The sequence below is a fragment of the Poecilia reticulata genome, linkage group LG18 (genome assembly GCF_000633615.1).
Source record: "Poecilia reticulata strain Guanapo linkage group LG18, Guppy_female_1.0+MT, whole genome shotgun sequence".
Lineage (NCBI taxonomy): Eukaryota > Metazoa > Chordata > Actinopteri > Cyprinodontiformes > Poeciliidae > Poecilia > Poecilia reticulata.
Genome location: NC_024348.1, coordinates 16,066,753 through 16,091,682, shown reverse-complemented (window position 1 = coordinate 16,091,682; position 24,930 = coordinate 16,066,753). Strand labels below are relative to the sequence as shown.

The window sequence follows — 24,930 nt, the reverse complement described above, 5'->3', positions numbered from 1 at the left end:
GGGAGTTTGACGAGAGGGAAAATGAGGCTGACTGGTTCCACGGTTGAATTAATGGAAAACACGCTCCATTGAAGACTGTTGCAAAGTGGGTTTGTTTTTTCCTTTCACATCTCTTTGTAATCGCTCTGCATCGGCTCATTTTGTCTCGCGTCTCCCTCAAGGAATATTTTCTATTTCGTTGTTTTCGCATTCGCATTTCCATTGTTTCCTAGTTTTTCTTCTTTTAATAAGCTCTCATAAATGTTTGTTGAGACATTTTGTGGCCTTTTAATTGTAGTCGTCAGGCAGGAAAAGTGAAGAAAGAGAGAGTCACTGAGGTTGAGCTACACCATGCACCATAAACAAACACTGTAACAGCAAAAATCCTATTTTACTTTAAAGACGGTAATAAAGTCAAATGAGCTAGAAATAAAAACATTATCAAAAGTAATTGCTTTTCAAGTGTAGGCAACCTGATCTGGTTTCAAAATAATGTTGATGCAGTTGAAATCAACTTGATAACATGCAAAAGTAAGTGCACAATTTGCTTCACTCATAAAAAGCTCTAGTGGCTGATATGCTACATTGAACCTTTTAGTTTTAATGTGCAATAATTTTCTAATAAGCTCATCATTTATTCTTTTCCTTTTCGAATGAATTTTTCAACCTATCCCAGGATCTTTATCGCAAACGTAACGAGAAAAGAATTCTGCATATTTCTGATTGTTTTATTATACAAATTATGTATGCATAAAAATCTAAATAACAAACAACACGTTTATAATTTTTTTGTTTTGTTTTCTATCTTATTTTTAAATAATTAAAATTTTGATTGCGTACCTTTACTTTTCTCTCGTTTCGCTCTCAGAAAAGATCTTTTGACTCCCAAACTGACAGACGCCATCGCTTCTTCCTAATTGCTCTCACCACATGTTCCCTCGCGTCTGCATATGGATCCTCAATGAGCCACGACCGGATCACTTAAACACAACCCAAACGTTTTAGTTCGCCTTAACGGCCTCGGCTGCCATCGTGGCAACGTTTCCGTTGACCTAATTCATGTCTGTCGAGCAGCATTTACCACCTGGGCCCCGAGGGAAGCGTTTTACTTTCACCTCAGACTGATGATCTCCGGAAGCCCTAAGTCCAGAGGTCAGTGTTTACAATGTTGTGCATAATTCATGCAGTCGTACTGCATCTGCAGTCATGTCGGCATCATTTAAATTTTATGAGCTGGAGCTCATCCCGGTTCTGTTACTGAACTGATCTGCTGTTTATGGAAAAAGCTCGATGGGGGTGAAAGTTCAGCCTCTGCAGGATTGTGTGAAGGTGAATTTCAAAGCTTGGAGAGCTTGTTAAACTCGCATATAAACCCAATAGTGCAGATATCCAGCTACTGGATAAAAAAGTTAATTTATACCTTTTTATCTCAGTGATATATTTTGTTGAAAAAGTTAACTACATCTGCAATTTTGGTAAAGAAACTGTATTTTGTAGTTTCTTGATGACATTTAATGTCCTAATAGATTTTCTGCTCTATTAACAACAAGCATCTCTAAATATATCACTGCCATACAGTCTGATGTCCTTTTACTTATATGATTAGTTAACTTTAATTTGATAATTATGCAGGGGTTTTTTTAAAATTACCTTATCCACATTGAGAGTTTGATAACAGTATGCATATAATGTGCAGCTCTAGTTGCCACATGATTCCTCTAGAAATGAGTAACTTTGACTGATTATACAGACTGATTTACAAAAGCCTTTTGTAAACCTGACTAAATCTAAATTTATTTGATTCACACATTTGAATAATGCATATTGAAAAGTTGTATATGTGCTTTTTTCATCATTATTGAAAAGAAACCTAAATAAAAGTTGCAACTTAAACATTTCTAAAGACTCTCTCATCCCACTATCCCAAAAAGCATGGCCGGGGTGTGTTGTTGTCCATTTCTATCAGTATATGCAACGTTCCTGATCTTGTTATAAGCTATACAGACTACAGTTCAGCCCTCTTTTTCAGTTTGTCCAGGTGTTTAGAGTGATTCTGCTGTACCAGCAAACTGCTGCAAAGAAAATTGCTTTCTTCTTCACAGGCTTGCATCTTGCTGCAACCCCCAAAGAATGTAGTATTCTGAAAAAAAAAAAAAAAAGTTATCTGCAGTGTCAGTTCTTGTAAACTTTCTTGGTTGTAAAATGTGAGCTCTCCGTTTGGTTGAGGTGAACACCTAGGTGTTTCCAGTAAATTTACTTTTGTCTTATTACTGATCTTAAATACTGTAAGTTGTATTTAGCCTCTTTGGCATTACTTCAGCATCTCACTTGTTTTGTAAGTTGAGATTTCAAAGATTAAAAAAAAAAACTACTAGAGAGTCCTCTAAAGCTTGGTGCTACTAATGTTTTCTTAATTATGTTCTCTTCCACACTCAAATTTCTACATGTTTGACTTTCAACTTGCATCAAAATGCATCAAAGCTAAAAATCCATTTGGTGTGCACCTGGATAAGAAATATGATGAATGTGTTTTCTGTTTTTTTGTTTTTTTCCAGAATAAAGTCGAAATGTCAGTGAAAAAAATAAATAAATTTAGTTTTGTAAATAGTTAATAAATTAATACATTTGAACAGCTGTTTCATTACTAAAATAAAAGAATAATATTGACATATAAACCTGAGGTGCCTATGAAGAATTGGGAGAATTCTGCAGGTTTGGTATGAACTGGAATATGTGCCGACTGTGCATCCACAGAATATTTACATGCTTCAAAAGAAAGTGTCAAACACGATTAAGTCACGTGTGACATTATTCACGGGTCCTGTGAGCAGAAATCCAACTTGTGCAGGATGGAGTCCAATTTGAGAACAAACACAGGTCCTTGCGGTGCCCCTGTGAAGATTACCACCCATTCAGACACCCTTAGACTCGTAAAATGTGGACAGGCAGTAAATAATTTAAGTGTAAGTGGATGCATCCGTCTATGTGGTCTGGAGTCTCTCACACATAAGTGGAGGAAATGCACTACAATGGCTGAACAAAACAATCTCTGTGCCTTTTCTTAAGATGAGATGGAGCTTGTTCAAGGGTTCTCTTGGCAGAGCCAATAACAGTTTGAAGGCTGGCTTCATGATTTTGGACACTAGACAACATAGGAATTAAAGGAAAGTTAATAAGACACTTTTTTGAACCAAAACACAAATATTTCTAATGACTCTTCTCAGTTGATTAAACAGTTGATAAAAATAATATTGAATCCCTGCAGCATAATACTGCCATCACCAAGTTTCATAGCAAAGATAGATTTCCATCAGATACTGCATTTTATATTTAGGGGGAAAAAAGTTCAGCTTTTGTGTCTCGTTTGAGTATCAAACCTTCCTCCACAGTTTTGCTGTGACCCCCCTGAAGAGTTGTGACAAAATTTAAACGGGACTACTTCCATACTTGGCTTTCTTATTGATGCGCTAAAGTTCTTGCACCTGGGCTGTGGATCTCTGCAGCTCCTCCAGAGTTACAGCAAGGCCTCCAGCTGCTTCTGTGACCACTGCTGTCCTCAATCAAGTCTGTGAGTTTAATTGGATAGCCATGTTTTGGTTTGCAGTTGTGCCAAACTCCTTCCATTTTTACCAATAGAAAATGTTTTATTGTAATGTATAGACACATTGGCAAGTACTGTTTAAATTTGAAGAGAAAAATATATGTATTTGGAAACCAGAACATCTTAATACTGCTTTTGGTGTGAATCTGATAAGGATGTAATACTGTAGCAGCGCCTCTCTACTGCAGTCACCATCAGTGGTATGTTTTTGTCTCTGCTTCTGCAGAGTTGGAAAACTTTTGCAGTAAATTTGGATGAGCTTAATCAGGTGATAAAGAATTAAAAACAAATTGCATCCTCCTTGAGTGCAAATCATATAATCTTCTAAAGATATTGGATACGGGTTAATTAGACTAAACCAAACCTTTGAAAATATTTTTTGTCTGTCTTGTTGGATGTTCTACATTGTCTGCTGTCCTTCATTACATAAATGATTCAAAGATCTTCGGAATCCCATCGTCACGACAAGAATATTAGCACCGGCAAACTGTGCTGATTTGGAGAAGCATGAAATAAAGACGCTCTCTGATATCCCCTTTTCAATCACAGAGGATTAATGACCAAAGGCTTCTGGCTTGAGTTCAGCTTTTAAATTGGATACAGATCTCATCTTTTCAAAGAATGTGCATGTAATCTTATTTTGCTTTGCTGCTATTTGAATTCTTTGTCTTTCCGCAGTCCATCAGATAAGACGGATGGTAAATTAAATACCCTTTCCACTAAACATCATCGCTTTTCCCAGCCTTTGAAAGTGAGCTGAAGGCTGGTTTCTCATTATGGTACTTATGCTGCTACAATCCCTGACACTGATACGTAATGTGTTCCAAAATATGTTGAAAATAAGAGTATCTGAGTACTTGAGTGCTGCACGACGAGTGTTGGATTACGTCCTGAAGGTTTCCCAACTTGTCCTGCTATTTACGTCAGTAAGAAGGATTTCCCCTCTCCGCTGCGGTTTATAAATAGAAAGCTGTTGGCAACTGCAGCCCATCCTCTTTGTTAGCATCATTTACACGGTTTGTGTTTCCCCTGTCACTGCTGCTGATAAGCTGTCATCAGAACCAGCCTAATGGGTTTCAGATGAGACGGTGGCCCGATGCACTTGATGAACGCGTCATCCATGCAACTTCACGTGGTCCAAGGTACCGTTCGAGAGTGCCCGTCGAAGACAGGGGTCGGCAAACGGTACACTTCAGAAAGCCGCTTCCCCCTTAGTCCTGCAAAATAAAATTAGGAGCCACATAAGTACTGAGACATATATTACTATAAAAATGTATAGTTAATTCAAAGAGCAGTTTTTTCCCCCCCAAGTTACATTCTGATTCAACTTAACACAAAGTTCTATCAAAATGATTTATACCTGACATTAAGGCAGATGCACGATGTATCTCAAATTGGGAAAAACTATTTGCTGTATTCTTTGTTTTTGTTTCTTTTTGCTTTTTTTGTTTAACTACATCAGTGTCTCGCAACTACAAACTATATAAACAGACCGTGATATATCTAGAACAAGCAAATATTGCTCACATACTTCTTAAGGAGCCAATATAATGTATTTTCCTGTCACATAGTGTCATTTCATAGCACAACCAAGTAACGTATCTTCAGTTTCTATAAAAGTACTATATATATCAAATATAAGTTAAAAGAAATGTGACTTTGTAATTTCGCGCCTGGAAATTGGCCTCTGTCTCTTTAAGAAGCTGATGATTTATTTTTTTAACACTGCTTCACCTTATGGAAATTCAAATTATTCTTGGGAGTGTTGGACTGAGCAGTGGTTTTGTGATGAGCTCAGAAGAGATGCAGTTCCACCAGATGTTTCCTAATTGCTGCTGCATCTAGTCTGGAGGAGCTGAGAGGGGACACTGCAGCTTCAACAAGGGACTTTCTGGAAATAGGCAGCACTTTGTGGGAATTACCTCCAAGTCTGGACTATTTCAGTACTGTACTATAGTTTAATTTCACTATAGTTTGCAGCCCTAGTTTGATTTTCATCTGTCCTGGAGCTTCTTTTATTTATTTTTTTTGTGGGTGGCACCAGGCTATTAACTGACAAGCTCATCTAGTTTCCTTGGCACAGGCAGATTTCTATTAAATAAAACAGCCATACATAGATTTATTGGCTTTGAGTGAATTGTACTGGAGAATCCTTTGTCATTTCAGTGCTACTAAGCACAGAGTTGTGCAGCTGAAAATAAATTCCAGATCATAGAGGAGACACTGAGCTGTACAGAGGGTCAACTGGCAGTTTGACTTAAAGGAATCTACTTTTAAGCCCAAGAGCAAAACTATAAAATAAAATATATTTCTGGACACATGTAAATTAAAAAACTGCTTGTAACGTCAAGTTGCTGTAAAACCAGCTTTTTTTTCCTTCTTTCTCTTGTTTTAATTGTTACCCATTATAGCACAGGTGCCATTAACAAAGTCTCCTTACACATTCAGCAATCACTGCTGCTCTTTCCCCTGGCGTGTTTATACGTCCTGAATAAATCCCCGCCCTCTAAGCCGAGCAAGATATGCGTCTTAAACAGAGCCAGCTGATTCAACTGTGCATATTTAATAACTGCCTTTAAGAGCTCAGTATAAATCCTGGTGCAGTGGACTGAGCTGCTCACTTACCATCTCGAGCGGAACATAATTGGATGAGATAATGTGTTGAATGGCAATGTACAGTATATGGAATATCAGTAAACCGGAGCGGAGCGAGGAGTGATGTTTATTGCTGCTGGGGGCTTTGGACCGCGCCGGTTCAAAAGAGCATTGAATCTTACTTTCACCTCGCGTCCGGGCTGCTTGTTTCGCAGCATTTTTGTCCCCCGAATAAACGCGGCAATCACGCAGACGCTTGCTGCACTGAGGGGTTTGTTTTGCTCCTCCTCCACATCACGGTGTGAATTTCATAGCTTTTTATTTGGAGACGAGTCTGGTGTGAGAACGCTGCTCATTACGACAGTGGAATGCAATATTCACAGCATTAAGGAAAGACAAAGGAGTCTGGGTTGCAAGAGTAAAAACAGAATTTTTTTTTTATCAGCTCAAGGCCATCTGTGCTGATTTTTCATTCGTTGCTGCTCACTGAAGATTTATTTTGGCATGACTTCATAAATTTCTAACCGAATTGGGCAAATTATTGCCTTTCTTGTATCATCTCTGACTCTCTTAGGCAATTTTTTCATGTCATCCAGCTCAGTAGACTGTGACAACTGGACGGGTATCACACTGACAGAAACTTGGTGTTTGTTTGCAACAAAAGAATGTGACACGGGCCTAAAGGGCGCACAGCGCCTGCAGGTGAGGTTTCCTTAATGACGGATCAAGTCAAGCAGGTGCAATCGAACCTCACGCCTGACAGGAACTGCTTGGCTGGCGTCCATGTTGGACATTTAACTACTGGTGCAGGATGTTGGCCTGGGACCTGTGGGATGATGGCCGAGCTGCCGGCTCACTGCAGTTAAAAAAGAGTTAGTTTTTAACTGCTTTTCCAGCATTGTTATGAGAGTGCACCACTTTGCAGTTTTGTGGCAAAGTTCTGACTTTGATTTCTCTTTGAAAACTAGAGATAGCCTTGGCTAGTTCACCAAGTTCTGAAAAGAAAAAAAAATACTGTCTATACGTCTTTCCACTTTGATTTGAGATTAGTAAAACTTGTGTCTATCCGCTCTGATATGTGGATGACGCTGTAGTTCATTTTGGTTGGATTTAAAGTTACAAACTATCAAGAAATTGTCTGTGCTCATCTTCTCTTCTCCCCATGTTTGTCACGTTTACTTATTGAATGAATGAAACTGCATTTAAAATATTTTTTGAACCTCCCTGCATGGGGCACTCAGTAATTATTTCTGGAACAGAAGCGATGTCATGCCACGTGTGAGCATTCGCTGTTTTAAAGCAAAGACTTGATGATTACAGTTCAGCATCTTACGTTAGCATGGGCAGCACAGGTATCTCTAAAACAGCAGCTTTAGTATATTATAGTGAACACAAATCATTCCTTTAAAACTGAGATTTTCTAAAAGGCTATCAAAATTTTAAAATCCAACATGATCCATGACAGCTAGAGACTGAAGGATCAAAAAACAGCTCGTTTGCTGTACTCTGCTCAGCTTTCTTAGTGCATCTTCTCTCGCAGCCTTAATGAGCTGCTGACATTGAAAACTGTTTCTTTTGACATAGCTTTTTGAATTTCTGTGTTTCCGCTGGCATGACCTTTAAACCCCTCATGGACATAAATTGCTAGCTTCGAATCTGATTCACTCGGCAACATTGCCAGCCCCAAAAAATGTTTTCAGGACAACCTGTTGGCACTTTCCATATGATGCGTTTTTACTGATTAGGAAAAAACAGATTGTTGGTGAAACTTCGACCAGTGGAACTGATATTCTACCAGTTGCTTTCACCAAAAGCAAGCCCTTGTTAGACATGCTAAACACAAGATTCATTTTAAAGGTTAATTGATTTATGCAGTTAAATGTAATTTGAAAGAAAGTAATCTAAAATAGTAATCTAACCCATGTCTTTTGGTCTGAAATCAACCTCTTCCAGTGATAAATTATTCTTAAATAATAAAATAAAATGACTCTATCACATGCATGACTTGATTTACTGTTGCAGAACACCTAATCTTCTCCTAAACATTTTATTTTATCAATAAAATCTCTGACCTAACCTGCTGTGAATATGGATGATTATCATATTATTTTTTATGATCTGGTAAAGCAATTATTTTACGCCCGACCAGAGTGCGCAGTCATTAAATCAGTGAACGTTTTTACTGAATGAAAAAGACTGAAAACTAATTTGCATTTTATCATGGTATTCAAAAATGTTTTAATTATAGTTAACCTCTATTTAAGCAGGAAGGTATACGATTAAAAACCTCAATCTCAAGGAAGAGCTAGCCAAGATAGGGAGCAGCAATTATCAAATATAATTACAAAACTTACCCTCTTGACCAAGGACAAATAAATAAAAAACTACAAGCAATCTGTTTGAAATCGTTGCATGTTTGGAATTGGCCTCAAAGACTTTTAGTTTTGATTTAGAAGCACTCAATAAAATGAACTCTGACATTTTCCAGTCGTTATGGAAACTGCTAAAGGTGCTGAGTGGACAGAATCTCTTTTTTTTTTACCAAGTTCAGGGAGTGAAAGCAACAAGTGAATAACGGCCAGCATGTTTCAAAGTAAGATGATAACATGGACAGGAAGGTTAAAATGAGAGTATGGCCTCATATATAAAAATGTAAAAACAATGTTCCTGAAGGTGAGCTATCAAGACATAGTTATAAGTGTGAACAGCAACAAAGCCAAAAATGAAGTCAGACGGAACACAAAAGCTTTTAGTAGGTTACAGAAAGCTTTTTTTCATAAGCAGCTCTGCTGTTTATCATTTTCAGTTTGTGTAGGTGGTAGACTGCTTCTGAGATCTCCAGAAAACTGTCACAGCATTTCACAACACTTCCATGACAGATGGGAGTTTAAAGCACCTAGCCTTCCTGTTATCCACGGAATTCTTACAGCAAGATAAATGATCCATGAGTGAATATCTGCCACAAAATCTCTCAAGATTAGAAAAGTTAACTAGTGATCCCAAAGTAATTAAAACAAAAACATGTAGTGTCAATCTTGTCGTCTTCTTTTTTTTTTGGCATGTTTTTTCTTAACAATTAGCAGTTGTAAATGAAAGACAATAATGAAGAAAAATCACACGCACATAAAGGCAAAACTGTGGCTCTGAAAGCCGAGCCACAGGTTTCTGGATGAGAAGTGTTTTGTTTGCTGAAATGATTTAAACATTTGGTGATTTATTGTGATTCACAGAACACATCTTAATAAGTAGCGGAGCTGTGGCGTTTGGAAAATTAGCATTTTAATCTAGCTCCATTATCAGAGGAGAAATAACCTTTGTATCCCGGAGAGCATTTTGTCTGACATGATGGCAGGTGGATGCAGGGCTCATCTGATTAGGACCATATGGGGCAGGATACGCAGCAACACGGCCAAGTCACTTTACAGATGAATGGGTTGTAGACAGTAGAGGAACGGTTGTGCCTCCCTGGAGGAGTAAAACTGCTGAGCATGCAAATTTAGCTATTTTTTTTGCTGCATTCTGTGATTTTTTTTTTTTCTTCTTCTTTCAACACTCGGTATATGATCTGCACTATGTTTTTAAAACCCATGTTTCCTGTAATTTTTTTATGTGTTCAGAAAGCTTCTGTACCCAAGCAGAATTTTATAACCTGGAAATATTATTGTTATTCCCATCAGTCCTACATTTTCTCATCTTTTCTCAATCTCATTTTTCCCTGGCTTTGCTTTGCAGTTCTCAGATAGTTTCAGGAGAGTGCAGCTGGAAAGTACTGACTGTTCCAGAGAGCTTTCCCTCATAGCTCTCTGCAGCCATCAGACAGAGTTGGTCATCACACCGTGTCTTTGGGGTACATTTGTTCTCTCATCCAGAGCTGACACAGAATTCTGATGCATTTTTGGTGGGAAAAAAAAAAAAGGATTTATAGTTTGTTTCTGACACCTCACAGTGCACTTTTCGCAGGCTGTGTTTAGACGTCATGGAAAATGAAAAAAAAAAAAAGAAAACGAGGGATGTCTGCTCTCTGTTATTTACATTGTTCCTTTTGTCAAGGGCTTCTAATCTTGGTTGTAAAATCTGTGCTGCGAGTGATGTGTGTTTGTTTGAAGGCAGTTTGATTTTCATCTACATTCTGTTTATATGTAATCACAGCATGTAGGCTTTTAGCAGGATAACTTTGGAGCTCTTTACTTTTCAGTGAACCACCAAAGAATTGACTCCATCCAGACGGAGCACTTACGGGAGCTCTGAAGGCTGTTTGAAGAACGCTGGCGCCCTCTTCTGTTCGGAATACAGCAGTAGTTTGTGGTAGTAGTAGCCAGAGACAAAAATAATATGTTTAAAATATTGTTTGAAATTATCTTTTGTTCAGTTAAGGCTAAATGTAGCCTTTTTTGTTGTTGTTGTTGTTTTGGTTGCAGGAACTAAAGGCCATCATCAAATATCGGCTTTAAATTGTCAATAGAGCTTTGCTCTATGTGACTAGAGAGGAGCTTGGAAAAAAAGAAATGGTTTAGATTTTATGTGGATAGATATACTTGTTGTGTTAGTTGTTTATTACTTGGTCAAACAAAATCTACAGAGAATTTTTAAATGAAAAATAATATTGTCAAAGGATTGATTCTTGTTTATGCATAATTTTCTAAACACAGCTATGAGTTTGCTCTTCTGAAGGAAATGTATTTCCCCCTCATTTCAAACACAAGAGTTAAAAATAGTGTTTAACTTCTTGACTTATTTCAGTTTGGGCAGCAAGGAAAAAGATCAATACAATCAATACAATCTTCCTCTGTGGGAAATCTGGTATCATTGTTATAGCAAGAAGTTCAGAGACTGGTGCAGTTTTGCTGCCCCTTAGTGGACAACAAGAGTAGTGTTTGTGAGAGGTTACATAAAGGTTGTAGATAAAAATAAAAAAAATTAGAAAAAGATAAATTGTTTAAACTGAGGAATGACACAAGAATTATATGTTTCAGTGGTTTAATGCAAGCTCTACAGTGAAACACCTTCTCTATTCTACAGTAGTAGAATCATGCATTTTTATCGTAGTAGGTTAAGAACCATGGTATTCCTTGAATACTCTCCACATGTGTTCAGTTTCCGTTTCATTGTAGTTCAGGCTGTTAGATTGTGATTTTTGTTGTCTCAGCTGCTCTGCGGTCTCCATCAGGATTTCTCTTCCAGGACCACCCTGTACGTAGCTCCATCCATCTTTTCATCACTCTCACCTGACTCAGGCGATGAACACAGTTGGCTTTTAGCTGCTCAAAACAATAGCTTTTAGGGGGTGGGGGGAAATCAGTGTTGATCAGACCTGACCTGTTGCAAACACCAAACAAGTTGTACACAGTAGTTTTCTTTCTCTTCCACCTGAGCTGTGGACCTCTGCAGCTCATCCAGAGTCGCTAAAGGCTACTCTGATTGATGCCGTCCTTGACTGCCCTTTCAGTTTAGATGGGAGGTTTGCAAGCTGTACTGCACTCTTTCTTTTTTCAATTGAGTTTCATCACCTAATCTTGTTTCTTGGTCTCCATTATGATGCTTTGTTTACAAATCTTCTCAAGATTAGTAACATAATTTAGAGAACCGATGGATTCATAATGAGAAGGTATTGCACGGACGTTTACCAATTAGAAGGCAATTGGCTGCACTGGATCTTATTTAGTGGTATTAGATTAAAGAGAAGTGCGCACAAACATACTTTACACCGTTATTATTTCTGGAAACCTTCTAAAACCATGTCATTCTCTACTTCACAACTATGCGCTTCTCTGTGTTTGTAAACGAGAGAATGCAAATGAAATGCACTGAAGCTTGTGGCAAAATTTAAGGGATATTAATACTTTTACAAGGCACCTTAACTAGACTCTATTAAGTAACTGCTTGGATCAACAGTTTGTGACAAATGCATATATCCTATTGCATCCTCTGTCCTTAAGGGTTGATTACTTAGCTTTTCCTATTTTTATCACCTTTTAAAACTTAGCCTCGACCAAATCTTACCAAAGTAAATCATTTGAAATTTTAAAAAAAAAATTTTTTATCACAATATAGTTTAAGGACTTACGCATCTTAAAAGCTTGATTTATTTCAAGTGGAGCTTTATTAGGTACTCTAGTTGGGGCATTAAATTCAGTGACAGTTTATTTTAATTGCCTTGAACAAGAGAAAAGTGATATTAAGTGAAGGCTATATTCAGAATAACATGACCGCTTTCCCTTTTTGTAAGAGCTTGACTTATAGTGCCATCTTAAAAGGCATCCGAGTGGTTAAAAGGATAATTCCACCTCGCAGAAGGAGGACACAATCAGCAGCTTTTATTTGCCACAAGATAAAATTTCTGCTTTTGTTGGAGCGTGATGGTTTAAAGACAGCAGTAAAACCAATGCGGCTTCTTATTAGAAGACGCTGAGCTGTTTCTGCGTCTCCTAATGGGGATAAGGTCTAAAGATAAACTAAATGGGCATAAGCATGCCTGCATTTAAAACAAAAACATATTTATACTTTCTTTGATTTTTTTATTTAAATCTTCATGACCTCCATCTAACTTTAACTGCTGCTCATGAGCTTTGCTGGAGCCGCGGCTGGGCTCTATTTCCTCTTTTTTCCCGTTGTTCACGGTTCAAACGACCATGAGGGCAAGAGCCCACCTATGGCTCACCGTTCTGTGTGTGAGTCATGAAGAGCTACTGACTAACAGGATGTCTCTTAATGAAGTGCTGTACAGCATCAGATGAACGGAGGACAGAAAGACAGACGGATGGAGGAAGCGCCAAGAAAAAATGCCTGTAAAACCCATGATTTTAGCCTGCATTTCTATCAGTGTTCCTGTATTCATTCGGTTGGATTAAATGAACCGCAGTGTCCGGCAAGAATGGTGTCCTCCAGACTTCATCTTGATTATTAGATATGTTTTTATTCCAGTTTGCATCTCACACAAGTAGTGATTCTGAGTGTTTATAGCCAGAAGGTCGGTGATGTGTGAGCCTCGGAGGAGACGGAGGAGACGTCTGATTAAAACATCCTAATTTGTGGAGCGTCTCGTCTAATGAAAAGCCATCACAGCTCCAACATAATTAGGCAACTCTTTGAGCAGCCATGCTCATCTGATTTCACTGATGATTCATTCTATGCAGTTTATTATTTTTAATAGAGAATATAAGCTGGAACTACAGTGTTTCTATGCAGGAAAATGTAAGTATCTGCTTATGGTGAGGTGATGTCTCCGTCTTTCGTGGGTCTAAAAGGTATCGTGAGCTTTATTATTACTATGTCAACCACCAAACAAAACCAAGTCTTAAATGTGTGTTTTGGAGATGTTAACGGCTTTCTGAACATCTTCAGCTTTAACTTTATGAACATACTAGATTTCTCTAATTAGCGAGATTGTTGCCATGGCTCTGAAAATACCCATCAACTGCAGAAACACTAATCTGCAGACATTGTTTTTTGTCTCTCCATAGCCATCAATGCGTCAGATAAACTAAGAATGAACTTAATACTTTCACATATGCTCTCAATGTTTTTTTTAAGCCAATTTAAAAGACTTTACACATTCTCTCTACTTGCATTGTTTTATAAACAATAATATTACTTATTAATTTGGTTTTAAGAGATGAGAGTTTTTTTCTGGCAATAAACTGCCATGAAGTATAAATCAAGTTTTTACATTTGCGTTAAATGTCTGCTTTATAATATATTTACCACCAATAACAACAAAAAAACAAAAAAAAAGCATTTTCTATTTTCTGCAAAATTCAACACTTGCACAATTCTTAAGTAGTATTTCAAAAGAGCAGAGGAAATCCTATGTTTTTTAACAAAAACAATGTTTGTTGTTAATTTGTTGCTAAGAGATGAGCTCGTTTTATGGTAACCAAGTGCCATGAAGAAAACGTTGGATTTTTACTTTTGCAAAAATAAAAATCAGAAGGCAGTGCATTAGCATTAGTACAAATATTAGCAGGCAGTGTATAAAATAAGCTTTTTAGCTATTTTTTAATTATTTATTAGCCATGTTTTACACACTGAATATAGGAAGTCAATATAAAACAACATTCTAGTGATACCCTACATGCCACTGGCAGAATGTAGGCTAACATTAGCATTTTGGCTAATTTAGCTTATACACTTATTTTAATATATTGAATGGAGTAAATACATGTTACTTGTTGCTTGTGACTCTCCACATGCCTTTGAGTACATTGTACTTACTTTATCATTGATGCTAATTGTTAGCATCAGAACGCTGGGTTCCAACAGACGGGCACACTTTGGCAGGCCCTGTTTCAATTTCTTTAGAAATTTTCTAGTTCTTTTATTGCACGTCACATATTGCTCCAGTCCAACAGTGTTTTCAGTCCATTTATTACCTAAAACAATAATTTTATGTAACAGCTGATTGTTAATTCTGCTTAAAATGGTGAGTGAAGCACCCATTTGCAGTGTTGTTTACATTTTCTGATGCTTTACAAAGCATTCACAAACATTGTTTTTTAAAACAGCATCTAATACATCAGACTGCTGCTGATATTAGGTCATTTGTTTAAAGGAAAAAAACAAAAGTTTATCTTTTTTCTTTGGTTTTTCTTTTTTCTTTTTGTAGATAAATATTCCCTTTGCTCTGCAGTCATCTACCGAAACTCAGAATACAACAGAGGGAAGATCAATTGAAGGTCTTTTTTTTAAAGATCTGTTTTTGTGTGGAGGTTTTCAGGCTGTGGAAAAACATTATTATTTTTTTTTTTCATTTTGGCTCTGGAACAGCTTTGTAGAAGAAAAAAAGTTTTAGTGTGAGAAATGTGCAGGTTACCTGACAGCTGTTTGAAAGGTTGCAGCAGGGTTAAGTAAGAGGTGTCTATAAAAATTGGCCTGCGAGGAAAAAAGGAAATGGAAAGTATTTGTTGTTCATTTCTCTCCTTGGGTCCCCATAGAGATATCGTTGAACATCCAAAACATCTAGGGAGTTTTGCTTCTCTTAAATCAAACAACCTTAAGAAAAACTTCTTTTTTTCACAGTTTACTGGCTTTCTGGAGGCTGCAAACTTCTCAGGCACAGATTGGATTTGAGAATTTGCTGTAGTGCACACACAGAAGGAGGAGTGTATCCTCCTTCTGTGTATGCAGGAGCCCTGCAATACACAGGAAGCTCTGCTTCTCCTTGTCCCTTCCTGGTCTGTTCCATCACTTGTGTTTCACCGGTTCTGAACTGACACTGCCTGATGTTAACTTTGACAGCGTATGATGACTGTGGCTTCACTGTAGAAGCCTGCGAGTCTAATGAAGGGAATGACTTGTTTTAGTAGGTTTGATTTATGCAGTTTATGGGAGTTCTGTTCTGTGCAGAGTAACTGAGAAGCACGGATACAAATTCCCTTGTCAGAGTTTCTCACCCCATTTCAAAGGAAGAGTCCAGACACCCTGTGGATGAAACTCTTTTTGTCCTCTTGTCGACAGACAAAATTGAGACTTTTGCCTTTCGATTAATCTCTTTTCACCTCTACATCACTTGCATAACCTCAGTTTTTAAGTTCTGAACCTGGAGTAGCCATCTTGCTTTCCTACTGTGGTTGTGCTGACCTACTTTTAGATTTGCAACTACTGTGACTGCACAAAAGGGAAAAAAAACTGCATTTGTTTCAAAAGGAGTTGGGTACAGCTTAGGTTTGTATGCCGTTTCCAGATTCTGTAAACTGGAAGGACACAGTAGATTTTGGTAACTGCGCTGTTTCAGTCTGACCTCACCCTGTGTTTCACTAAGACTTCCTGCAGCTCAGACGAAGCACTTGCGGTTCACAGGAAGCAGGTTAATGGAGTGGGCACAAATTGGTGCTTGATTGCAGTTGTCGGTTGTTCCGCTCCTGAATTGGACCGCCGTCACACAGTTCATGAATTGAACTGAGCGTGGGCGACTTGAGAGCGGAAGTACTTTTCATTCTATTTTCTCCTTTTGATGTGACACATCAGGCTCATGTCTGTGCTGCTTTTTTTTTTGTTCCCAGCAATCTAAGGAAAGAGTTGAAACTGGAAAAGATGTGGGAGCTGCTTCTTGTTTCTGACCTGTAGACATTCACTGTAATCCCCAAGTTTATTCTGAAAGTCAGCGCGATTCTGCAGAATAAGCAGCAAAAAGGATCAACGCCAAGGAGGTAATCTCTTCATTTCAGTGGGTGTGTGACAGCATGGGAAATATCTTTAAGATGAAAGAAGGAAATCAAGCCAGTAGATGCTGACAGTAAATCAATATTCTGTTTATTTCTTGAGTGTGATGTTGAATTTTTAGAGAGCTTTAAATCAGCTCTCTGAGTTACCCGATATGCTCTGAATTCCACAAATCTGGAATTTGTGGATGAATGGAAACAAGAAGGCTAACGCCAACAGAGATAAGAAGTTATATTTGCAACATGCAACAACTTTGTATGGATGCAGCAAAAATGTGGAAGAAGGTGCTCCACTGTGAAACAAGGCGATGGCAGTGTTATGTTTTAGAGATGCATTGTCTTTATTAGTGGGAAAGTTAATAATTGTTGATGGGAAATCAGTGGAGTCAAAAACGGGGAAATGCAGGAAAACGACTCCAAAAATACCACAGTGGAATGGTTTGGATCAAATGCTATATGTTTGTTAGAATGGTCTAGTCAAAGTCTAGAACTTCATCTTGTGAATCTGACTGAATTTAAATAGTTTTAGGGAAGATTTAATGGGCAAAAATTTGAGTCTCTATATGTGGAAAGCTGAATCATTGATTACACGTGTAGGCCACACTTTTCAGATAAAATCTCAATATAATACACCTAAGTTTGTAGTTGTTACATGGAAAAAAAGGGGTGAGGGGGAAAAGGTAAAGAGGGCGTGCGGTGTTTGCAAGGGCCTGGAATTTGGGACGTCCACAATGTTTTATTCCTGTTTTCAAGGGTTCAAAGGTGCACATCATCCGCAGTGGGTGGATTGAATAACATCCGTGAGCGCAGGAGTGCTCCTGTTCTGTCATTAATGTGTTGATGAAAAGGCTCACCGGCGATTGCCTGCAGATAATTTAAATATTTACCCAAGCTGCTTCCAGGTGAAGCCCTCGGCTCCCGCCGTGCGCACTCCGGGCTTCAGAGTCAGCTGGTTTTCTCCCACCGTCCACAGCAGGAGACGTGGTGAAAACGGAGTAGCTCGAACGAGAAAACGGCTATCTGCAGCTCGAGCTCGCCCTCGCTCTCTCTTCCCGAGAGAGGAGTGCCAGCGCCAGTGCCCGTTACTGGCTTTCTCTCCGAGCGCTCGAGTACTCCGAATGCTCAACTGGTACAAGGTAGCATTTGCAGAGCAGAGATCAGCTGGCAAGCTGTCACTTCAGAGTAGGGAAAAAAAAAAAAAACAGGAGAAGGGAGGGAGGCTGCAGAGCGTGCGCGTCAAATTCAAAACTCAACTGAGGGCTTTTTTTTTTTTTTTTCATTTTTACACCCACTCCTTTCCCTCAATGTACAGCCCACCTCACAAGGTGGATATAAAGGAGAAGTTTGGACTGTGTTGGACCAGGTTTTCATGCAAAGCTCCAAGCATCTTTCTCTATCCATCTCTCTCTCTGTGTTGTTTCTTTTTTTCTTTTTCTGCTCAATCTGAAGCTTTTGAAGCCTGTCAAGTGTGGGAGTGAAAGTGTGTGAAAGCTAGCAGGACTTGGAGATCAGTAAGTGAGAAAGTCTGCAGGGCATCATGGGAGCTTTAATGGTCATCTTCTCTCTTCAGCCGAAACAAAGACGCAAGGTGACAGGTAGGCAAGACTGAAAAAGGATGATGTAGAATAATTTGCTTTTTTCAGCTCATTTGTTTTTGGGATTAGAAAATGTTTACTCGCTTGTACATCTGGTCCAGAAAATTCTCTGTTAATCTTTTTTTTTCTTTTTCTCTTTACAATCCCAAACATTCATGTTGCCATATCAGCAGTGCATGAAATTACCTTGAAATTGGCTACATTTTGCTAAGCGCCACACGCCGAACTCTGCAAACTCGCTCGACTTTTTCCCCCCCCAATTTGCTTTGCCTAATGTTGCTTTCGCAGTAAGAGCACCGGAGAGCCGACGCTTGTGTTGTGTTTTTACTCCCTGCATTATTATTATTCCGATCAACATCACGGCATGCCACCATAACAAAAGACATAGAAGTCAGTTCTTCATTAAAGAACGATAAAAGATTTAGTGGGGCAGCTGGCAGACAATAACTGCCAGGGGTTATATTTAGTGGTGTGGTGGGGAAAGACAGAAGAGATGACACTTAAAGGACGGTAAATCATATTTCACTCGGGGGATTGCTGGAGAGCCAGAGAGCAAAATGAATGAGGGACTCTGTAAAACTCAGTGAAGCAATAGATCACCGAGCTTACGGTAATGTGCTATGTAAGCATATTTCATAGAGACCTAGAAAGGAGAACATGGGATACAGAAATAAAGACCTGCAGTGGAGTTCATTAAGATAATATACTGCAGCTTGGATACAGTAGAGGTACAATTATCTCTACTGTAATAAGAGATACGACGGATTAATTGAGAATTTTCTCATCCAAAATGGTGGTTCATGTTTCTTAGATATCCCTAAATGGAAAAAAATATATATTGTTTGCAATTAATTACTGGGGGAATCGGTAATTAATTACTTATTCCCCACAGTAGTCTTTACTTATAGATTTTATCTATAAGTAAAGATAAAATCCGAATATGACAATTTTAAAACTTGTTTCTTTTGCTCTGCTGTATTGGTAATAATTTAAAAGATTTATTAAATGAAAGTGTTTTGTAGTAACAGCCAACAAAAACCTACATGGCTATAAAAAAACGTTAAAATACAAATATAAACTAAAACAGGAGAGATATGTCTTATACAGGAGAATTAGAAAACGGTGTGTTGATTGACATTTACACAGGCTACCTGTAATTCTAATGCGTAAGCAGAAGGTGGTGATATTTTTCACGTTAACGTAATAAAGTTTAAGGTGGAACTTTGTGAGCATGGCTAAAGCTATCCTACGATTAAACAATAACTACTAACATTAGCAAAATTAGATTGTTTATACCAGGGGTCACCAACGCGGTGCCCGCGGGGCAAGTTCTAAAAATAGCCACTCTCATTGGGGAGCATTGCCAAATAAATTATTTCATATTTCATTGAAGTAGTAAAATTTGTTTATATTCAGAATTTAAAAAAAGCTAATTATAAAAAAAAATTAAAATGTAAATTTTTATGCATAAATGTTATCGAAGGGCAGCAGCGCCTGCAGTTCTGCTGCTCCCTCTCTGCCTAGCTTAGAGTGGGGGCAGCTCTAAGGTCTTTTTTTTTTTAACTTGATGTAAAAAAAAAAAAAAAATCTGAAATTTTAATTATCGAACCCTCTTTACAATTAAAATTGTGGAGAAAAAAAATATTATGCGTCAAAACATCTTGTACGTAGCGCACATCTGAGTCTGTGGGGGTCAAAGGGCACCCAAAGCTTAMATCTTATTGGTCAGTTTGCTTTTGTTTATTTGGCGGCTCGGCGCTTTTTCTGTAAGCTAAAACTGAATGAGCGGAGTTTGAACCTCCCGCAGTTCTAGGAGCGGTTCGGATTCCGGTTGAGCTTTTTACCGTGTTCGGTTCTGACGGGTCGCCGGTTATGAGSTTTTTGATGTTTCCCGAACCGGACAGTTAGCGGGTCACCCGTTTGCTGACATCTGCCGCTCCTACTTAGCGTCGCGCTAAGACTGTGTTAAACAATTTAATCTAGTTGAAAAGTTTTCCAAAAGAGTAAAAACTAAGCAAACAATGTTGCTTCRCCTTCTCCTCCTCTGCACGTCTGACACCTGAACCTGRATCAACATCCTCCTCTTTCCGTGGATCACAGGTCGGCTCCGCTTCCATGTATTTATTAGTATTTAGCATCGTTTGTGTTAAAAAGGGTTCGCTGCTTTAGTGGTTTAAGTTTGCGCTGGTTTTGTGCGACGCGCACATGAAGCGCATTGGAGAGATGCGCACTTACAGGTCAGGTGCAGGGATAGTTTTGTGCTACCTTATAATCTGTCTGACATTTTTTTTTCTCTGCACAATTTGTTAATAATAAAGAAGGTTGGATAATAAAAATATACAATAACTTTTCTTTTTTTATTTAAAGGAAAATCTCACAGTGCGTCCAGCAGCTGCAATAATCCAGACTATCAGTCACTTGTGGGAAATTTAGAATCACACAGAAAAGCTAAGAAAGGGAATCAAACTTAAAACTGAACTAAGAACTTCTGATCACATAATAGCAATTAACCATAGCTGCCATGGTAATAATTACTGATAACTATTGTGAATAGTCCCCAACATTAATATTATTAGACGACATGTAATCATATATATTATTGTTATAAAGGCTGAGCCAAGAAAAGTAACCCTTCGTGTTGCTCTGGACTGTGAAGTAGCTCCCAGGCTCAAAAAGGTTGGTGACCCCTGGTTTATACGTTGATGGTTGGGTCATGAAATGTAGTCTTATTTTTTTCCCCACAACTGCACTTAATTAAAATTACTTTTTTTTTTTTTTTTTACTGAAGTAATTTGAACTTGCACAATTCTGGAGCCAACAAAATGCTTCAACTCTCAAATTATAAAATTAATTTCTGAGTTGGATTTAGAAATGTCACTCCAATTAGCTGAATAAAATGTAAAACGCTGTGCGTGCAATTGTTAAGCAAATGAGTTTTGATTATGAGTATTTTGACTATCGTTATTTTTAGGCATATTTTACTCAATCAGATGCTAGCGAGATGGAGGCGGGGTACCGGTGTGGGCTGGTATTATTTATGACTCTTTTTGGGTTGAAGATGGGCTGAAAATAATCTCCCAAACCTTCTGCCAGTTCTTAGAAGTCACCTTTTTCAAACTATCTGTGCATTTCAATCAGACAATGATCTTCATGCAGGACAATCTGACATCACCACATCCAAGAACTCCTGGGTGTGGCCAGCTAGAAAAACTATTAAATAAGCAAAATGTACGACATGGCCACCGTTTGACCTGAACACAATTGAGAAGTTCTGGGCAGTTTTTTTTGGTTTGTTTTTTTTAAACTGTGAGATTTCCAGTGAAATAAAACATCTGGGCAGTTTTTTTTTTTTTTTTTTTTTTTTTAAAGTGTGAGATTTCCAGTGAAATAAAACAGTCTCTAAAACAGAGGCTGTGGTTGCTGCTGCACAAAAAGTTGATAGTCAAAAGTTCAAGAAACTGACAGAATCCCTGAAAGAGGCTGATTGCTGGTAAAAGAGGTCTGAAATGATTATTGGAAAGTATTGAAATGTGTTTATAATTCTCACGTAGATGAAAATAAGAAAGCGAGGTGTGAAAACTTTATTTTTTGCCTAATCGTTATGCACATAATAGTTGCCCCACTTTTAACCTCACTTTTAGTTTATGCGTTCATGTTTGAAATGTATTAACATTTTTGGATTAACTGAGAGCACTGCAGTTGGCGATTAATAAAAAAAAATCCCCCAAAATAAGATTTCTCTAATTCATGTGCACACAGTATAGTTTATTGCTCAACATTTTTAAGCCTTTATTGGTGGTTCGCTCTGTTACCATCGCTACCGTTACTACCTGACAAAAAATACCGACTATTTAAATATTTATGTGCAACTGTTTTGACTGTAAGCTTAAGCTTTTACTGTAAACTCAGCCGGAAGACTTCCTGCAGCAACTGATTCACGGTCGCTTGATTGATTGGTGACCTCAGCCCTATACGCGATTAAAGAATGACATCAGTCTTTGCACAAATTGAATTGTCTATATCCTTGCAAATGGTGTCACATACTGCCTCGCACAATGTAAGGCAAATAATACACTCACTCTATAAAAGCTCGCAATTCAGCTTTTCTACCCACTCTGGATTGAAACAGTTTTTTTTTTTTTCTCCTGCTGCATTTATCCTTGTGTAGAGACATGATAGTCCAATAAGCACCTACTCAAACTGTAACCTTCTCCGTCTCTTCTGGCTCGGCTGTGAGTGTTTCCACCGCGCGTGAAATGCCCCGAAGATAAGAGACCTGCCGACGCCGCTGTGGCGCTGCGATGGGTTTGTCCTTGTGCTTTCAATCATCTAAAATGTCTTGCCTGTTTGTGTCGTTGGGAGCTGTTATGAGCTGAAATCTGTGTAGGAGTGAGAGAGAGAGAGGTACACTCAGCTGCTCAAATGGAAGCAGTAGAACATTAAATACAGTGTGAGTCACGTCGCCACTCTGAAATGTTGTCAGTCAGAAGCAGCTGCATGGATTTCAGAGCAAACTCTGAACTTTCGGTGTCGTCTTCTCGGTTGAATTTTTAACGTCGGTGACTCGTGGGGGTGATCGGGTTGTCCGGTTTTTGCTGCTTGTTGCTGGCCCTCCTCTCCTTTCGGGCCTTCTGGTGTTTACAGGACCGATTGAAGACGTGTGGCCAACCATGGCGAGAGCAGCTGCCACTTTAAAGGTAGCCATCCCACCAATTTCCCATGTTCGCTTACAGCCCCATCTGATCACATTACACACCCAAAAAAAAAAAAAAGAAAAAGGAAAACCTTGGAAGAATACAACAATCGTCTGTTATGTAAGCTGTTCCTGACCCTCTGCTCGCTGTAATAACCACGGAGGAAGCGAGTCGAACTCTCCGTATTAGCTCTGCATAAATTAAAATTACATTCAATTATTGCTTTGCTCGAACTTAAAAAGACCCTGAGTCTTTCATTCAAAGGCAAATAATGACTGTAAAATTTAAAAAGGACTGTCTGCCAAAGGCACTTTGAATTTATCTCATTAATTTTTCTTCCAACCCATCTGTGACATGCAACACTGTTCGCAGAAATACTCCTCTTGTTCAGAAGTGCCTTGGTGTGACTGAGGATCGAGAGAACAGTCAGCATTCACATGATCATTTATTGCTCATATCCTAGCAGATACGAGCCTATTGATGCAGACCGCATCATTAACTACTGACCAGTGAGATTTGCCCTATGGACTCCTATAAAAACAGAGTAGTTATTGATATACGTGTGTTTTTTACTGCTTAATTAATTCTGAATGAGTCGCCAAGCTGGATCTGCTGTGCAGCCGTTTATTAAAGAACAGTTTCCCACTTAAGCAAAGGCTGAGATCTAATTTAACAGAACAAATGTTAACAAAAATAAAATGATCTCTTCAGAAATCCTATTGGAATTGCTTTAGAATTTTGGGGGATTTTTCTGCTGGAAAAAAGTGTTTTTCTTAGCCAGTGTGGACATTAAATATTTAGTTTTCTGTTACCGTACCCCCCAAAAATATTAAGGCTCCTGGAAATGTTTACATTAACAGGCACAAACTCCAGTGCTCGTCACTGGGATTGTTTGTGAAAACCAAAATAGAGCATAATAGTGAAATGGAATACCTATTACACATGGTTTTAAAAAAAATCAAAATAGAACATGAAAGTGTACCAAGCATTTGTATTCAGTCCCCGTTTGATCTGATACACCTGATAAAATCAATATATTCCTGTCCATTCACTTCACAACACATTACGACTTTGTGTTGTTGTAGCAAATAAAATCCCAGTTCAATGCACTGAAGCTGTGGTTATGTTGCAAAAAGGTGAAAAAGTTTGAATACATTCACAGGACACTGTTTTCTTGAAACAAACTCAGCAGGGGGTAAATCCATTTCCTTTCTAATTTTGATTTTATTCTTGATTTTAGCAGCATGTAATCTTTGCCCTTTTAAAAAGGAGCTCTTTCATCATGTATTGCTTTTTTTTTTTCCTGATTGCTAACCTCACATTTAATTTAAGAAAAGCAGCGACACACCACGGGTAGAGATTCACTGATCAGAATGTGGTGGCTGATTCCTTTGAAACTTTGACCTTTTGGTTGTTTGGTTTCGACTCATTTTAGGAGATTTTGATGTCTCGGACCAGAACAAAATCAATTATGAGAACAAAAGAAGCATTGTGGGTCACTGCCTATTTGAGGTTTGGTATTAATGGATTTTTCTGTGTAAAGCAACACCAGAATACTAAGCAAAAACGTTGCATATTTCCCGGAGGAGGCGTTGTTTGTTTTTATACGTGGAAGCAATACTACTTGACATGCTATTGTCTGGCGTTTCCAATCAGGCAGAGCCATTCATGTTCTTTGGTGCTCATTGGCTGTGCCTCCTAAAAGCAGAAATAAGGAAGATTGTTAATGTTGGCTTTGACGGTAGTGATGAGAGACGCTTTCAGTGGTGGGAATTAATTCATATTAAGGTGTATTTGGTGTTTGAAATATTAAAATATGGGATTATCTGCATTTTTAGAGGGGATAGAGGTCTGATAACCCCTTATTGTAATTCTTATCTCAAACACTGAGGGTCCACTGAGTTACATACTGTTTAATTGTTGATATGAGAATCAGGGATGACTTCATGACCTCTCACAGAAAATACAATTTCCTTTTAAATTCCCTTTTACATCTCTTTTCTCCTTTTTGACTTTATTTTAAACATCTTACAAAATGGTTCGCTATCAGTTACAATGCCCACCACCTGTTGTTACCACCACCTGTGTGGCGCATTCACTTAAAGATTGGACTTTTGAGTTTATGTCCAATCAAAACTGGACAAATTCCAGACCCCACACCTTCTCCTAGTGCATTTCTAACCCCCAGATTTGGATCCAAACTTGCTTTGGTTTCTGTATGGAGGTTTCAGTTATTAATAGATCATTTGTCTGTGGTCCTGACCCCAGTCTCAAATCAATACTTTCTTATTTAATTGCACAGACTTAAT

General features: G+C 38.3%; 1 protein-coding gene across 7 annotated transcripts in view; it reads left to right on the top strand.

Annotated features, from left to right (window-relative positions):
* kcnip4a (potassium voltage-gated channel interacting protein 4a) overlaps nucleotides 1–24,930 on the top strand; it is a 138,242-nt gene that overhangs the window by 63,861 nt on the left and 49,451 nt on the right. The window contains exon 1 of one of the 7 annotated variants that reach the window (XM_008435805.2): nucleotides 17,383–17,927. The exons of 4 other annotated variants lie outside the window; for them this stretch is intronic. In XM_008435805.2, the coding sequence (XP_008434027.1) occupies nucleotides 17,870–17,927 (58 nt within the window). In that variant the 5' untranslated portion in view covers nucleotides 17,383–17,869. Of the gene's footprint in view, nucleotides 1–17,382; nucleotides 17,928–22,112; nucleotides 22,233–24,930 lie in introns of those variants that run through there. 2 more of the 7 variants (XM_017310567.1, XM_008435806.2) reach the window with 2 other exon arrangements.